Source organism: Leptopilina heterotoma, unplaced genomic scaffold (genome assembly GCF_015476425.1).
Source record: "Leptopilina heterotoma isolate Lh14 unplaced genomic scaffold, ASM1547642v1 Lhet_45, whole genome shotgun sequence".
In the NCBI taxonomy this organism is placed as follows: domain Eukaryota; kingdom Metazoa; phylum Arthropoda; class Insecta; order Hymenoptera; family Figitidae; genus Leptopilina; species Leptopilina heterotoma.
In genome coordinates this window covers 1270181-1289219 of record NW_025111086.1, presented here as the reverse complement: position 1 = coordinate 1289219, position 19039 = coordinate 1270181, and the positions used below count along the sequence as shown (strand labels likewise).

The 19039-nt window shown below is 22.1% G+C and overlaps 1 protein-coding gene across 2 annotated transcripts in view; it reads left to right on the top strand.

Moving 5' to 3' along the window:
* LOC122507190 overlaps positions 1-19039 on the top strand; it is a 456874-nt gene that overhangs the window by 213912 nt on the left and 223923 nt on the right. For both annotated transcript variants that reach the window (XM_043619783.1, XM_043619782.1), the window contains one exon: positions 8024-8176. In XM_043619783.1, coding sequence (XP_043475718.1) covers positions 8089-8176 — 88 coding nt within the window. In that variant the 5' untranslated portion in view covers positions 8024-8088. The remainder of the gene's footprint in view (positions 1-8023; positions 8177-19039) is intronic.

Below are 19039 nucleotides of genomic sequence, written 5' to 3'. Positions count from 1 at the left end.
AGAAGAATTATAATTTATAAACTAACAAATGTTATAAATTGTTCATCTCTTTTTCTCTCTCTCTCTCTCTTTCTCTCTTTTTTAATTACTCTTAATAGGTTACTCGAGTTTCTGTTTTTATCCGAGACGGTTTTATAAATATGCATATATATAGATATATATGTATATATGAAGGAGAACACACCGGCTGTTGCGCCTCTTGACGGAATATAAAATTTCATAAAAAATGCAAGACATTTTAACTGCAGGTTTCTTGGCCCATAAACATTTCAAAAGAAAGTGGGTTATTTTCACGTTTAAAACTTCTATTCTTAGTCTAATGAAAATTGCAGAAAAGAAAAGACAATTCCTTTATTATTGCTCGTTAGTTTTTCAGTTTTTCTTATTCCTTAAACTGAAAAGCATATTTTTTCGCCTATTTAATTTTTTATCTTAAAAAAAAAAATATTTATTGAAAAGTTAATATTATTATTAATAATAGTAATGATAATTTTTAATTAATTTTAATTATTATAATTATTATACCTACTTAATTATTTATTAATAAAAATAGAAATAATAATAATAGAATTTTCAATTTTATTATTTATTTATTATTAAATAAATTTATTCAAATTTGAATTTCGCGCCATTTCAACTCTTGAAGTTGCCGTCCAGATGGCATGAAAGTTCTCTCGCAATCGAGTTGAACTCTTCGGACTATAATAGTATATACACTGAAATGTTATAAATAAATCATTTTTTAAAGATATTTCATAAATAATAAAAATTTCTCAGGAATGCAATTATTTATAAATTATTATTCAATTATTTTCAGAAATAATAAAACTCATCGCAGAATTTCAATTATTTTTAATACAATTTTAATCGAATTCTTTGAAAAATGTAACTATTCTTTAAAATATTATTAAAATACCTCAAAAGAATTCAATTATTTAAAAATTTGGTAATAAAATTCTTTATAAGCATTCAATTTTAAGAAACATTCAATTATATAATTTACTTTTGTATTTAAATAATTGAATTATCATATAATTACTGTTTAACAAAAACAAGAAAATTAGAATAAAAAAATGCAAAAATGAACAAAAATTGAAAAATAGCAAAAAAAAAAAAAAACTGAAAAATTGACAAAAAAATTGAAAGAAAGTCAAACAATTTCAAAAGTTGACAAAAAAAATTAAATATAGACAAGAAATGTTACAGAATTGACAAAAAAAAATCGAAAACGTGTTAAAAAAATTCCAAATTAAAAAAAAAAAATTGAAAAATAGACTAAAAATTAAAAAATTGACGAAAAAAATTGGAAGAGTCAATAAATTTCGAAAATTGACAATAAAAAATAAAAATATAACAAGACAATTAAAAAATAGACAAAAAATTAAAGATTTGACAAAATAAATTCAAATATAAACAACAAAAATGACAAAATTGACTAAAAATTGGAAAAGAGACAAACAAATGACAAAAGTAAAAAAAAATTGAAAAATACGCAAAAAATATAAATAATTGACAAAAAAAATATAAAAGAATGAAAAAATTTAGAAAATTTGTAAGAAAAATTTTAAAAAATCGTTAGTAATATTGAAAAGTACGCAAAAGAATTACATAATTGCAAAAAAAAAATTTAAAAGGAGACAAATAAATTATAAAAGTAAAAAAAAAATTGAGTAATAGACAACAATCGATTTCTTCATGTTTTATAATAATATTATTAAAAGTTATTGAATTTTTTTATTATTTTAATTTATTTATTTTTAATTTATTATTTTGCAAATTAAAAAATTTTATATTTTCAAATATAAACATTAATTTTTGAATAATTTCAGATTTAAAATTTTAAAAATTCACCTTTCAACTACATAAATCAACTATTCTGGTTTATTATTTACAAAAAATGTTAATAACATTTTTCGCAAGAATTTAATTATTTAAAAAAAAAATGTTTAATGATAAGAATTAAGTTATTTTCAAAAATTTTAATAAAATATTCTTTGGTACAATTCAATTATTTAAAACAGTGAAATTAGTCGCAGGAATTCAATTATTTTCAAAACAATTTTAATCAAATTTCACGAAAACATTCAATTATTTAAAAAATTTGTTAATAAAATTCTTGTTAAGAATTAAATTATTTTCAATAATTTTAATAAAATTCTTTGGAAGAATTTGATTCTTTTTATAAATAATAATATTTTTTGTCGAGAATTCAATATTATTTTCAATACAATTTTAATTAAATTTTCTCGAAAGAATTCAATTATTAAAAAAAAATTTTATAAAAAAATGACTAATTATTTTCAAACTTTTCGATAAAAACATTGCAAGAATTTAATAATTTTCAGTGCATTAATTTTTAAACATCAAAACATTGAAAAAGAAAATTTATTAAAAAAGTTGATAAGCAAACAAAAATTTTAAACTGCGAACAGATTCAAACACAACAATATTAATTTATTTCCTTAAAATTGTTTGTGAAATTTAATTTCATTTATCATATTTTAGAAAAAATTATAACCAAAATCTGAAGAAATGTTTTTCATTAATTTAAAGATTTTGATACAAAATTAATTAATTATAAAAATTAAGGTCCTAAAAATTGAAAAATATTTAATAATTTTTTATTTATTCGTCAATTTATTTATTTATAGACAGGGAATTTTAAATAAGAATAAGAATAAGAAAACTTTTATTCGCTTGTTAAAGATGGAAATTTGTTTTTTCTCGCTCTTTTTTCTACAGTTGAATAGTTAATGAAGATTAATAATAAGTTTAGTGATTCGGATGAAAAATGAAAGATTAAAAAAAAGGTGTAGAAAAGTAGACGAGTGTCGTGACAATTTAGCCTGGCATTGTGCCAAATGGCCGAGGTCAGTAGATTCAGCTAATCTAAGTTGCTTAGCATCATTTCCAGTTCCACTCTTCCGGCTCATTTCAGCTTTAACTTCCTTTGCTCGCTTAGCGTAAAACGCGTAATATCCCTGTTCGTCACGTTAGCACTCTATTAGAGAGAAAAAAGAAAATTATGTGTGTCACCAAAAAAATTACTCAGCTTTGACATTAATATTGTAAAATTATATTTATGACAAGTTTTTCAAAAATTTTTTTTCGTATGGTCGTTAAGGAAAATTAAATTTTTGTTAATCATAAATTTTGGATTAGTATTTTTGATTTTTTTTTCAATTGTCAAGTATTTAATTTTTTTGAAATTCTGTTATTTTTTGTGTATTTTTTAATTCTTTTGTCAATTTTTTAATTTTTCTCTCGACTTTATAAATTACTTGATTCTTTTTCAATTCTTTTAGCAACTCTTTTATTGTTCATCTATTTTTAAAATTTTGTTAACATGTATTTTTTGAATTTTGAATTTTTTCTTTAATTTATTTATTTAATTATTATTTCTGCATTTTTTGTCAATTCAATTCAAATAATAACTTCTTTCAGTTTTTTAATTTTTTTTTAACACTTCTTCAATTTTATGTCAATTGTGCATTTTTGGTCTATTTTTGGATTTTTTTTGTCAATTCTTTCATTTTATTTTCAATATTGTAAAATTTTTTACTCTTTTTAAATCTTTTGGCAGTATTTTAATTTTTTCTCATTTAAAATTTTTCTTAACGATTGTGTAATTTTTTTTTGTTTATTTTTCAATTTTATGTCAATTGTATATTTATTTATTTATTGTCTATTTTTGGATTTTTTTGTCAATTCTTTTATTTTATTTTCAATATTGTAAAATTTTTTACTCTTTTTAAATCTTTTGGCAGTTTTTTAATTTTTTTTTATTTAAAATTTTTCTTAACAATTCTGTAAGTTTTTTTGTTTATTTTTCAATTTTCTGTAAATTGGACATTTTTTTTCTATTTTTGAATTTTTTTGTCAATTTTTTCGTTTTATTTTCAATATTGTAAAAGTTTTGACTCTTTAAATTTGTTGTCAGTTTTTTAATTTTTTCTTATTTAAAATTTTCCTTAACAATTCTGTATTTCTTTTTGTTTATTTTTCAATTTTCAGTCAATTGTACATTTTTTGTGTATTGTTGGATTTTTTTGTCAAATCTTTAATTTTTTGTCTATTTTTCAATTTTCTTGTTATATCTTTAATTTTTTCTCTATTTTCTAAATTTCTTGTCTCTTTAATTTTTTTTGTCCATTTTAAAATTTTTTTATTTTTTAAAATAATTTTTAACAATTCTGTAATTTTTTTATTGTTTATTTTCCGATATTTTTTGTCCATTCTGCAAATTTTTTTCTACTCCTTTTCAATTTTTTTTTTGTCAATTATTTAATTTTTTGTCTATTACTCAATTTTCTTTTATAATTCTATAATTTTTCTTATCAATTTTCTAAATTTTATCATTCTTTTATAATTTTTTTTTTGTCAATTATTTATATTTTTTGCATATTTTTTAATTTTATTTTACTTTTGTCATTTGTTTGTCTCTTTTTTAATTTTTACTCAATTTTATTCATTTTTGTTGTTTTTATTTTAATTTTTTTTGACAAATCTTTCATTTTTTGTCTATTTTTAAATCTTCTTGTTATATCTTTAATTTTTATTGTCAATTTTCAAAATTTCTTGACTCTTTTCCAATATTTTTTGTCAATTATTTAAATTTTAGTCTATTTTTCAATTTTGTAATTTTATTAAACTCGTTTTCAATTTTTTTTGGCAATTCTGTAACTTTTTTTGTCGATAGTTCAATTCTTTGTCAACTTTTGAAATTGTTTGACTTTCTTTCAATTTTTTTTTGTCAATTTTCCAGTTTTTTGTCTATTTTTCATTTTTTGGTCATTTTGTCATTTTTTTACTCTAATTTCCTTGACAATTCTGCGTCATTTTTTTTTTTTTGACTCTTGTACAAAGTGTTTGTCAATTCTCTACTTTGTTTGTTTGTTTAAAAATCTGTTTTGTCAATTGTCCAATTCTTTTGTCTATTGTTTATTATTTCAAATTTTTTAAGGAAAAATATTTTTAAGGAAAAAGAATTTTGAAGAAAAAATAATTTAAAAATAGCAAAGAAAGAGATTTCTTTACTATTTCAAAATTATTTTCTCCTTTTTTAAATCTTGTTGTCCATTTTTCAATTCTTTCTCCAATTTTTCAATTTTATGAAAGAAAATATTTTCCTTTTTTTTGAGAAAATATATTTTCCGCAAGAGCATTGGTTTATTTATAAACTGAAAAAGAAAAAAAAATATTTAGTTTGTTTATTAAAAAAGAAAACATAAATAGAAAAAGTAAATTGGAACCATATATTTTCTTCTCTCAAGTGGAACAACTAACACACACACACATAAAAATATATATAACGGAAAAATAATTTCCGGAAGTGGAATGTGGCATGATACAAGTCCAGATCGAAGACAATGAGAAAGAAGGAAACTTTCAGGCTTGAAGTTATCTCCTGTATACTTCACCCTCGAGGTTCAGTTACGATGATTGTCCCCTGGTGTCAGGATTGTCCATTAAAGTTTCAACCAAGTTTCCACCCGCGGTGTACTCGCCTGCTAACTTCACGCAGTGTTCTTTTTTTTCTTCCTTTTTTTTCCCCATCCAAGCCAAGAGGATTTTTATTTGCCCTTGTTCTTTTCATTTCCCCTGCAGGCGACCGCGACAACGGGAATCGAGTAAATTTCATACTTTTGCATTTTATGCTTTTCTTCCTGCGAAGAATTCTTCTTCTTCATCATCTTCCTCTTCTTCTTCTTCTTCTTTAACTTTTTTTCTTCCTCTTCTTCTTCATTCTCTTCTATTTTTTTTAAACAAAAATATTCATTTGACAATTTTTTTTATTCTTTTTACTGGTAAATTTGTCATTTGCATTGAAGCAGTTTTGTTCGTGTTTTGCTCAAAAATGAGAAAACTAGTTAGGGCCCTGTTGGAGCCTTGTTTCATTTGGGGAAATTTTCTTATCTTTTCGTTCGGAAGATATTAAAAGTGTCCCTATTCAGTAGGAAATAAGAAATTTTTTTGCCTGGTTTCCTCTGTTCATAACGGAGTTCTAACAAGGCTCTGGATAGTTTTCCCGGTTGCCTAGTTTTCCCAAGTGATTTCCCAATTTTGTTTAGCTCGAGAAATTTCTACTTTTACCGAAAAAATAAAATTGTAATCGAGGGAAAAACAGGAGAATTTCCTTCTATTCTATTTTAAAAATAGGTTTCATCAAGGCTCTGGATAGTTTTCCTAGTTTCGCGCTAAATATTTTTTCCTTGTAGTTTTATTTCTTACTTGAAAAAATGTCTGTCCCATCAAGTGTCAAAAATATAACAGTGACAAGACAAAGACTCAAATGCTGCTAAAATGGAAACTAGTCAAACTTGCCGTGCCCCTGTCAAAGCCCGGTTTTGAATCGAAAGATAGAAAAATTCCCCCTGTAGCGAATAAACAATATTTTTATTCATTTTTCAGTTCCATTTTTAGAAAAAAAATTTAAAAAAAAACAATTTTCCATCAGGGCTCTAACAGGGCTACATCTAGTTTCTCCACTCAGCGCAAAGAAAAAGCAACAAATATTCTTTTTTTCCCCAGATCGCTAGTACATTTGACGTTGTCACATAGTTGTAGTTGGCGTTAAAAGGGGTTTCTATCTCGAGAAAGGAAATTTCATTTCTAGGTAATGTTATCCCGAGAACCTCTAGGGCCATCGTTGCAAACTTGGAGGCAAGAGAGACACTCGATCGCAGGACTCCATTTGCGGTTTAGCATAATGGAAATCCGACGCGCGGAGCCTTTTTGGCCCACAGCATCTTCTCTCTCTCTCTCTCTTTCTCTCTCATTCTTCTTCATTCTCTTCTATTTTTTTTTTAAACAAAAATATTCTCCTCTCTTTTTATCGTTCACATTCTTATCACAGTTGGCCCTCCGTGTTCTACGTGACCACATTTATCAAAAAGAAAAAATAAATAAAACCTAAACGAGAACCGGGAAACGGTATCCAGACGCCTATGAGGAGTTTCAACAATGGAACTGCTTCCGTTATGGATGCTCCAAGTTGGGTAATTTTTCAATGTCTATATATGAAACTAGTTTTCCTTTGCCAGCAAATCAGACAAACGAGCATCATTTCATTGATCCTCCGAAGATACCTGTTGATATTCTTGTGTGTATATATACAATCGGAAAACTTTTACTCGGGGATATTTTTTTTTTTACTTTTTTTCTCTCGGCAAAATAGTTTTTGACGGGGCGCTGTTGGGGTCCGAGTTCGGCGAGTGTTGAAATCAGGTTAGAAATAAATTATCAAAATTAAAATCTAGTCGAATTTTTTTCTACGATCTTCTTTTTTTCTACTAACAGTTTTTTTTATTAAAAATAATAATCATAATAATTAATAATTTTCAATTATTAATTAACAATTTGTTGTAGCAGCGTTTTTTTTCTACCAACATTTTTTTTTTCTAGCAACAATTTTTTTCAACCAACATCAGGGCTCGAAATAGGTCCGTAAATTTGCTTGCAGTCCGTAAAAGTCAGTTTTCTAATATTTATTATTATTTCTAATTTTCTAATATTTATTTAATTGAAGAATTTATGAATATAATTGAAATTTCGTAAAATTGAATATTGTCGACAAATGGATTTGAAAATTGTCAAAGAACTTTAAGACCAGTAAATAATTTTTTTAATAACAATTGTTAATAAACAAAAGATGAAGTTCACTCAACAATTTTTTTCTATCAACAATTTTTCTTCTACAAACAATTTTTTTCTACACAAATAATTTTTTTTTCCCCTTTCTGCAACTTTTTTCGGAAAGAAAAATTACGACACTATCAAGATGGAGAAAGAGAGAGAGAGAGAGAGACAAGAGAAAAAAATTCGTTTTCGGCGTAATTTCATATGATAAAGAAGCGGACGACTAATTGCAGACTAACGCCGATGTAATAATTACCAGAGATGAAGAAAAAAAAGAGAGAGGGAGAGAGAGAGAAAAAAAGAAGTCGCGGAAGCGGAAGAAAAATGATAAAATGCAGCAAAGACGATCGTTAATCGTGGTCCTTTTTGTCTTTGCATTTTTCAGGAAGGCTGTGATGAGGGGTGTCGGCTAAAAAGGTTGTCGCGCAGGCGTACTAGGAGCTTGGGAAGATGCTGCCTTCCGGGAGAGACTTGTTAAGGCCGTTGCTTCTTCTAATCATCGCAGGAAGCACCGAGGCCTTCAATTCACGACAAACAGGTGAGAAAAATGTTTTTTTTGTTCTTTGCCTTCATAAAAAAAAAACCCCTTGCCCCCCACCGTTCGACTTTTGTAGGAAACGAAAAAAATCCAATATTATAGTACAAATTACAATATTGTAATAATATTATATATTACAATCACAGTAAAACGTGAGGTGTTAAAATAACACCAGAATGGATTAAAATAATCTGCAACAGTTTAATCTCTCTAGGATTAAATTGACACCAGAAAAGATTAAATTAAAATAATCTATTTTGGTGTTATTTTTAACTACGAATGAAATTTTACATTAAATAAAACACAAAAGTCAACGATTTGTAAAAAATCAACGAATTTAGCATCTCCAGGGAGAATAGTAAGTTAGTAACTAAGTTCTAGTAACTAAATTAGTAACTAAATTAGTAAATTAGTAACTAAATTCAATTGTGTTAAAAAATTTTAAAAAATTCTCGTCAAAATTTCAATTCTCTTTATAAATAATAAAGTTCTTCTCTGATATTCAATTATTTTCAAAAATTTTAATCAAATTCTTGTTAAAATTTCAATTATTTTCAAAAGTTTTCTAAAATTCAATGATTTTCAATATCTACTATTTCTTTAAAATTTTCCAAAAGAATTCCATTACTAAAAAAAATTTGAATAAAATTCTACGCAAACATTCAATTATTTTCACAAATAATAAAAATTTTTACAGGAATTCAATTATTTACAAATTTTTTTAATAAATCTCTTCACAATAATTCAATTATTTTCATAAATAATAACATTTTTACAGGGATTCGATTATTTTGAAAAGTAATAAAATTCTTTTAGGAATTCAATTATTTTCATAAATATTAAATAATAAAACTTTCATTGCAGAATTTCAATTATTTTTAATGCAATTTTAATCGAATTCCTCGAAAAATGTAATTATTCTTAAAAATTTTATTAAAATTCGTCCAAAGAATTTAATGATTTAAAAAAATTGTTGATAACATTTTTTATGAGAATTTAATTTCAAGAAACATGAAATTAATAAATTATTTATTTACATTTTATTTGTATTTAAATAATTGAATTCTCGTTGAATTTACTAATAAAAATGCTTTTAAAAATGAATTTCAGTTAAAATTTTAGATTATAATTAAATATTAAAAACATTATAACGTGGATTTTTAGAAATAATTAAATTTTGCAAAAGTTTCTAATTAAAATCATTGAAATTCTTAACTTTTCATATTTTTGACAAACAATTCTGTAGAATTAATTCTTTTTCAAAGTTTAATAGGATTTTTTATTGAAATTATTTCAAGTTTTTATTTTTCAATATATATTCAATTGCAGAATTTCCGCATAATTGAAATTTTGTAAAATTGAATTGTAAACGAATGAATTTGAAAATTCTCAAAGAACTTTTTTTAAAAATTATTAAAAATAATGGATTTATTGAAGAATTTTAGTTAATAACACTAGAAAAAAATTTAATTTTAGAGAAGTTAGAAATTATTGCAGAAATTCAATTATTTTCAAGAGTAATAAAATTCTTCTTAAGGATTCAATTATTTTTACTAATAATAAAACTGATCGCAGCGTTTTAATTATTTTTCATACAATTATAATTGATTTCCTTGAAAAAAGTAATTATGTTCATGCAAGTTTTAATAAAATTCGATAAAAGAATTCAATTATTTAAAAATTTGTTAATAAAATTCTTTATGAGAATTGAATTTTCAGAAACATTCAATTATTCAATAAATTATTTATTTTTGCATTTAAATAATTAAATTCTTGTAGAATTTTCTAATAAAAATTGATTTTCACTTCATAAAATTGAATTTCAGTTAAAATTTTAGATTATAATTGAATATTAAAAGCAATATGGCGTGAATTTTTAGAAATAATTGAATTTTGAAATTAATTTTTTTGAAAAAGTTTAATTGAATTTTTTTATATTATTTGAAGTTTTTATTTTCTAATAATAATAAAGAATTTAGGAATAATTGAAATTTCGTTAAATTGAATGTTGTAAACAAATGGATTTGAAAAATACCAAAGGACTTTTTCGAAAATTATTAAAAATAATAGATATAAAGTAAAATTGTAGTTAAAAATTTTTGAAAATAATAATTGAATTGAAATAATGAAAATAATTTTGAAGAAGTATAATATTCTTATAATATAAAATAATGATTTTATTACTTGGTCATCTTTAATTATTATAAAATATGAAGAAATATCTTCATGTTTTATAGTTATCGAAAAATTTTTATGAACTAAAATTTCATTCATTTCATTCATTGTAAAAAATAACACCAAAATTGATTATTTTAATCTTTTTTGGTGTTAATTTAATCTGCAACACTTTTTAATATTTTTTGAACGACCCCTAAATAAAAATTCCCAGAAATAATTAATTTATTATTTCTGAATATTTTGATATCCAGAACAAACGAAACAACTAAAATAAAAGTAAAATAAGTAAAATGTATGTAATTTTTGTGTTTGATTAAAGAAATCTTTCCCTTTTTTCGGGGCTATTATTAATGAAATAAAAACGAAACATGACTGATATGACAAATAAGAGTGAAATCAAAGGGAGAAATCTTGTAAGAAATATAGAAATAATTGAATATCTGAATAAACAAATGCCCCTATTTTTTTTAACTCCCATTGTATATAAGGAATGAGGTAATTCACTGATGAAAATCTTGTATTGAGGTGGTACAGGAAATAGTAGTCACCTCGATAGGTCAGGCAATCCAATATATATATCCAAGGGAAACGTGTGTATTTGTTATATGTACACGTATAAATTTCTCCAATAGGTATATATATGTGTATGTTTATAGTGTGTCGTCCAACGACAACTATATATACTCTCTCACATTCTTCCTGTCACGCAAGTTTACCATTAAAATGCGATCAGATAATCTTATTTGCCACACGATTATTATTAGGGGGAGAGTGTTCTTCTTTTAAAAACTTTTGTTTCGCATAAATTTTTCCTTGTGGTCCAATTTTTGCTTTGTAATGTTTAAAAAAAAATTGTTTCCCCCCATTTTTTGGAGAGAAATTTATTTTTATATTCGTTTAGAAAATTTTTTTTTTATAATTCGATAGAAAAATGTAGTTTGCAGACTTTGCACTCGATAATTAATTTTTAAAAAGTAGTAAAAACTAGCTTTCAAACTAAAAAAAGTAGTAAAAATTAAGCTTTCGAAAAATTAAACTTGACGACCAAAAAAACTCAAAAATTTAGACACTTCACAAAACTTCCAAAAATTCTATTCTATATTTTGTTTTCCTGACTTTTTTCTAATTTTCATGAAAAATATTTACTTCTTTCTTAACCTGCCAATAAATTGAATTCCTGCAACAAATTTTATTATTCATGAAATAATTGAAATATTTATAAAAATATATTTTTGATTTCTTCTACCGTTTATTGATATTCTTTTAATCGATTATCGGAAGAGTAATAAATGAAACACTATTTAAACACATCCAACGAAATAGTGATGTGTATTTATTACTCTTCCGATAATCGATTAAAAGAATATCAACAAAATTTATAAAAATAATTTAATTATCTTGCGATAGGAATTTTATGAAAATTTTTAAATAATTGATTTCTTTCGACTAATTTTATGCAAATTCTAATTTAAATAAATGAATTCCTGAGAAATTTTTATTATTCATAAAAAAAATTGAATTTTTACAAAGACTTTTACAACAAATTTTTTAAATAATTAAATTCTGTTTGAAAATTTAATGAAAATAGTAGATAATGAAAACCATTTAATAGCGAAAAGTTTTTAAAACTAATTAAATTTAACAAAGAATTCTATTTCAATTTTTAACAATAATTAAATGTCTGCATGGTATTTTATTAAATTTTTTTTGAAAATAATTTAATTTCTAAAAAGTATTTTATTATTTATGAAAATAATTTTATTTTTGCGACCGATTTTATTAGAATTTTTTCAAAATAATTTAATTTCCCAAGAAGAAATTTATTTCTTTTAAAAATAATTGAATTTTTGCAAAGAATTTCATTAAAATGCCTCAAAATAATTGTAATTTTTGGGAATAATTTTGTTATTTATCGACATAATTGAATTCTTGCGAAGAATTATTTACGGAAATAAATGTAAATGTAAATTCTTGGGAAGAATTTTATTAAAATCTGCAAGAATAATTGAATTGTGGCTAAGAATTTTAATAAAATCTTCAAAAATAATTGAATTTCTGAGAAGAATTTTATTGTTTATAAAAATAATTTAAATGTTTAAAAAGAATTGAATTTCTGTGAAAAATTTTGTTATTTTTGAAAATAATTGTATTCTTCATAAGTATTTTATAAATATTGTTTTAAATAATTAATTTTTTCGAAATACTCGACCTCTGTCGAAGAATTTTATAAATATTTTTTTAAATAATTGAATTTTTGTTAAAATTTTATTATTTATGACAATAATTTAATTTTTTGGAAGAATTTTATTAAATTTTTTTTTTAAATAATTGAATTCTTTGGAAGAATTGAAAAATTGTAAAAATTGTCAAATTGTTTTTAAAAAGAATTGAAGTCCTGTGAATAATTTTATTGATTGTGAAAATAATAGAATTCTTGCAACTAATTTTAATAAAATTTTTTTTAAATAGTAATTAAGTTTCTGAAAAGTATTTTATTATTTGTGAAAATAATTGAATTCTTGCAAAGAATTTTAAATTAAAACTTTTTTAAAGAATTCAATTGCAACTGAACTAAAAAATATATAAATTTTATAAACAAATTTTACCAAAATCCTTAAAAATAATTGACTTCTTTCGAAGAATTTTATAAACATTTTTTTAAATAATTGCATTTTTCGAGGAATTTATTTCAAATTTTACTTAAAATAATTGAAATCCTACGAATGTTTTTATTGATTGTGAAAATAATTGAATTCTTAAAACGAATTTTGTTTAAAATTTATTTCAAATAATTGAATATCTTTGAAGAATTCTATTATTCAAGAAAAGAATTGAATATTCTTGCATAGAATTTTGAATTAAAAGTTTTTCAAAGAATTTAATTACAATTTTAGTAAAAATATATAAATTTTATAAATTTACTAAAAATTTTACTTAAATCCTTAAGAACAATTGACTTCGGAGAATTTTATAAAAAAATTTTTAAATGATTGAATTTTTGTATAAAGTTTATTAATTATGAAAATAATTAAATTTTGGAAAGAATTTTATTAAACTTTTTTCTAAATAATTGAATTTTCTTGAAGAATTTTAATGAAAATTTTTAAGAATAATTTTATATTTCTAGGAATTAATTTCAACTTGTACCAAAAATAATTAAATTTTATTATTTATAAACATAATTAAAATCTCTTGCAACGAATTTTATTATAAATTTTTTTAAAATAATTTAATTTCTCTGAAGAATTTTATTATTTGTGAAAATAATTGTATTTTTGCAAAGATTTTTTATTGAAATTTCTTCAAGGAATTTAATTTCAATTGTATTAAAATCCTTAAAAATAATTGACTTCTTTCGAACAATTTTTTAAAAATTCTGTTTAAAGAATTGAATTTCTGTAAAAATTGTATTCTATAGGTATATATATATATATGAAAATAATTGAATTTTTGAGAATAGTTTTTTATTTCAACTCTTGAATAAAGATAAGAAATCTCATAAAAATTCTTATCATAAAACATTATTATAAATTTTTATAATAATTATTATTATCATAAAATAATAAAAATCATCATGAAATCCTAAAAGTCATCATAAAATCATTAAGAATGTTTGCAATAAAATCATAACAAAAGAATTAAAGTAGAAAAGAAAAAAAATCTGATGAACATTATTCAAAAGAATAAAATTTTCCTTTCTTTTTATACATTTCGGGGAAGGGGGAAAAAAGTGAAGAAAAAGAAGAAGAAGAAGACGAAGAAGTGGAAAAAAAGGAATATTTCCAAGCGACTCCTGACAAATACACATTCACAAGAGGAAAAGAAACGAGAAATAAAAATTCCTTTCTCTTGAGAATTCAAATTTGGTAAATTCAAGAGATGCACAAACGATTTCTTGTATAAGCATAAAGATGGTCTCTCTCTCTCTCTCTTTCTCGGTGGAAAGAGCAAAGTCTGAGGGTTTGGAAAACATACAGAGGGCACGTACAAAGATCGGGGTGGAGTTAACTTTGGTTCAAAAGACTGCGTCGATTCTCTCGCACGACTCACCAGTTTCGTTTTGTGTACACATGCAACTCTACATATATATATGTACATGAAATGTCTTATCCCAATGACGAGGAACATTTCTATATATAAAAAAAAAGTTACACAAAAACAAAAAAAAAAAATTGGAAAATAAAAGAGTTTGTACCTTAAAACCTTTTATTCAACTACGTGAAGGAATTATTTTTTTTTTTTTGAAAAGGCCATAATTGCTAGAGGGAAAAAATGTCGAAAAAGAGTGGTGCACGGGAGTCTTGACGTATAGTCCGTCCAGTTTTCTTTTGATCTTTGCGCTTAGTTGTCAACGTAAGTTAACCCTTAATACGAAGCTCAAAAAGTTTAACAAGACCGCTCATTCACCTCACGTTTATAACAAAAGAAAGCTGTGCCTAGAATTACTGGGAAAATTTTCACTCTCGCACAGACGTACTTTTCTTTTATTGTCAAACACTTTCTTTTTATTTCTTATTTTTTTTTTTTTGCTTTAATTCCCGCGAAGTCGTTTTGTACTGCAATTCAGTCTTATTTCCCTCCACATGGGAAATAAAAAAATTGTTTTTAATTTTAGTTTAATAAGTTTTACTTTATTTTAATTTTTTTCTATTTTCAAACTGTGGACAACGTAAGGTCACAATAATTCAATTACTCTCTCACTAATAATAAAATTTTTCATGAAAATATAACTGTTTAAAGAAATTTTTAATAAAATTCTAATCAAAAATTCAATTATTTTCATAAATATGTAATAAAACTCATCGAAAAATTTCAATTAATTTTAATTGAAAAATACAATTACTTTTACAAATAATAAAATTCTTCAGAGAAATTAAATTACTTTAAAAAAAATTTATAATAAAATTCGTTGCAAGAGATTTTAATTATGTTTATAAATAATAAAATTCAATTATTTTTGGTACAAGTTGAAATTAATTCCTAGAAATATAAAATTATTCTTAAAAATTTTCATTAAAATTCTTCAAGAAAATTCAATTATTTAGAAAAAAGTTTAATAAAATTCTTTCCAAAATTTAATTATTTTCATAATTAATAAACTTTATACAAAAATTCAATCATTTAAAATTTTTTTTATAAAATTCTCCGAAGTCAATTTTTCTTAAGGATTTAAGTAAAATTTTTAGTAAATTTATAAAATTTATATATTTTTACTAAAATTGTAATTAAATTCTTTGAAAAACTTTTAATTCAAAATTCTATGCAAGAATATTCAATTCTTTTCTTGAATAATAGAATTCTTCAAAGATATTCAATTATTTGGAATAAATTTTAATAAAATTCGTTGCAAGAATTCAATTATTTTCACAATCAATAAAAATATTCGTAGGATTTCATTTCAATTATTTTAAGTAAAATTTGAAATAAATTCCTCGAAAAATACAATTATTCAAAAAAATGTTTATAAAATTCTTCGAAAGAAGTCAATTATTTTCAAGGATTTTAGTAAAATTTGTTTATAAAATTTATATATTTTTTAGTTCAGTTGCAATTGAATTCTTTAAAAAAGTTTTAATTTAAAATTCTTTGCAAGAATTCAATTATTTTCACAAATAATAAAATTCTTTTTAGAAATTTAATTACTTTAAAAAAAAGTTTTATTAAAATTAATTGCAAGAATTCAATTATTTTCACAATCAATAAAATTATTCACAGGACTTCAATTCTTTTTAAAAACAATTTGAAAATTTTCACAATTTTTCAATTCTTCCAAAGAATTCAATTATTTATAAATAAATTTAATAAAATTTTTCCAAAAAATTAAATTATTGTCATAAATAATAAAATTTTAACAAAAATTCAATTATTTAAAACAATATTTATAAAATACTTATGAAGAATACAATTAGTTTTAAAAATAACAAAATTTTTCACAAAAATTCAATTCTTTTTAAACATTTTAATAAAATTTTTCGCATTAATTCAATTATTTTCATAGAGAATGAAATCCTTCTCAGAAATAAAATTATTTGAAAAAAAATATAATAAAATTCGTTGCAAGAGTTTCTAATTATTTTTATAAATTAATAATAAAATTCAATTATTTTTGGTACAAATTGAAATAAATTTCTCGAAAAAATGCAATTATTCTTAAAAATTTCATTAAAATTCTTTGAAAGAATTCAATTATTTAAAAGAAAATTTTAATAAAATTCTTCCCAAAAATTTAATTACTGTCATAAATAATAAAATTTTAACAAAAATTCAAATATTTAAAAAAATATTTATAAAATTCTTTTTAGAAATTTAATTACTTTAAAAAATATTATTGAAATTAGTTGCAAGAATTATATTATTTTCACAACCAATAAAATTATTCACAGGACTTCAATTTTTTTAAAATACAATTTGAAAATTTTTACAATTTTTCAATTCTTTGAAAGAATTCAATTATTAAAAAAAAATTATTAAAACTCTTCCAAAAAATTAAATTATTACTCATAAATAATAAAATTATAACAAAAATTAAATTATTTAAAAAAATATTTATAAAATTCTTTGACATAGGTCGAATATTTCGAAAAAATTAATTATTAAAAACAATGTTTATAAAATTCTTATAAAGAATTCAATTATTTTCAAAAATAACAAAATTTTTCACAGAAATTCAATTTTTTTTAAACATTTGAAAAAAATGTTTTGAATTAATTCAATTATTTTCATAAACAATAAAATTCTTTTTAGAAATTCAGTTATTTTTGAAAATTTTATTAAAATTCTCAGCCACTATTCAATTATTCTTTTAGATTTTAATAAAATTCTTTCCAAGAATTTACATTTACATTTATTTCCGTAAATAATTCTTCGCAAGAATTCAATTATGTCGATAAATAACAATATTATTCCCAAAAATTAGAATTATTTTTAGGCATTTTAATAAAAATTCTTTGCAAAAATTTTCAATTATTTTTAAAAGAAATAAATTTCTTCTTGGGAAATTAAATTATTTTGAAAAAATTCTAATAAAATCGGTCGCAAAAATAAAATTATTTTCATAAATAATGAAATGCTTTTTAGGAATTCAATTATTTTCAAAAAAAAAAATTTAATAAAATACCGTGAAGACATTTAATTATTATCAAAAATTTTAATAGAATTCTTTGTAAAATTTAATTATTTTTAAAAATTTTTCGCAATTGAATGATTTTTATTATTTACTATATTTTCAACCAATTTTCAAACAGAATTCAATTATTTAAAAAATTTTTTCTAAAAATCTTGGTCAGAATTAAATTGTTTTTTCATGAATAATAAATATTTCTTTAGGAATTCAATTATTTAAATTAGAATTTGCATAAAATTAATCGAAAGAAATCAATTATTAAAAAAAAATTTCTTCGCAAGAATTAAATTATTTTTATAAATTTTGTTGATATTCTTTTAATCGACTATCGAAAGTAAAAAAAAATTTTAGTGAATGATTCAAATTTTAAATAGATCAAATTGAATTGAAAATTAATTGGAAATTTTTGTCAAATTTAACAGAAATAAGTTTTCTATTTTAGAATTTTATTATTTTAGTTTTAAAAATTATTTTTAAATTTTCTCGCATTGAGAATTTTTGGAGAATTCGAAAAGAAAAAATTTGAAAAACAATTGAATTTTTAGAAAAATTTAGAATTGATGTTAGATAAGAATAAAAGTGAATATTTTTTTTTATAGAAATCAGGGAAAAGTCAAGGAAATTTTGGTATATAAATTATTTTTATATTGTTTGCTTTTTTCCTTTTAATATATAGTTGATTTGTTAAAAATTAATAATGCTTTTCTTCTTTTTTGTTGTAAATTAAAAATTGTCTTCTTTTTTTGGTGGATGTTTTCAAAAAAAAAAAAAAAATCTTGGCTTTTTTTCCTCTTTTTCTTTTTTTATTCCTTCATTGCGGGTAAAAATTGAAACTCTTGTTTCTTGTCGAGGATAAATGGGAACCTTTTCTGTGAATGAAAAGGTGACGAGCTTACGTTTTCAATATTGTTGGCAAGTCGCCTTTGGCGTAGAAAACCTTTTCATTCAATATACGCCGCAGCTAAGAAGCCGTTCTTTTTTTTTTATTTTCTTTTTTTTCTTCTTTTGCTTCAAGCTCAGTTGATAAAGCTCTGGGAAAATCTGTCAGAGCTTGCGCGACGACTCGATGATCTTCTTTAAAAGAGACTCCTTGAAATCGGACAAAATAATAACACGTTTCACACTATTTCTCTCGAATTTATTTTATATATATTTTTTTATTTTGTGAAAAATTGTGAATTCTGGTGTTTTTTCTGTTATTGACAGTATTTTCAAATTGGAAAAACTTGATTGTTTATTTTTTTTTGTTTTTCTTTTTTTGTTTCAAATGTGGCCTTATTTCGATTATTATTATTTATTCGTTTTTTTTTTTTATCAGTGTGGGAATTTATCTTTTTGATTCTCGTGGAGAAAATTTCTTATTATTCTCTATTTTAATTCTATTTAAAATTTTTAATTCATTAAATTATCATTTTTTTTAATTAGTGATTAAAATTAAATGAATTAATATTAGTGACTAAAAATCTCTTTTATTTATTTGAAATTTTGAATATTAACTTTTTGTAAAATAAAAATCATCCCTTTTGCCAAAAAAATGCACGTAAAGCGAGCACTCGACTACG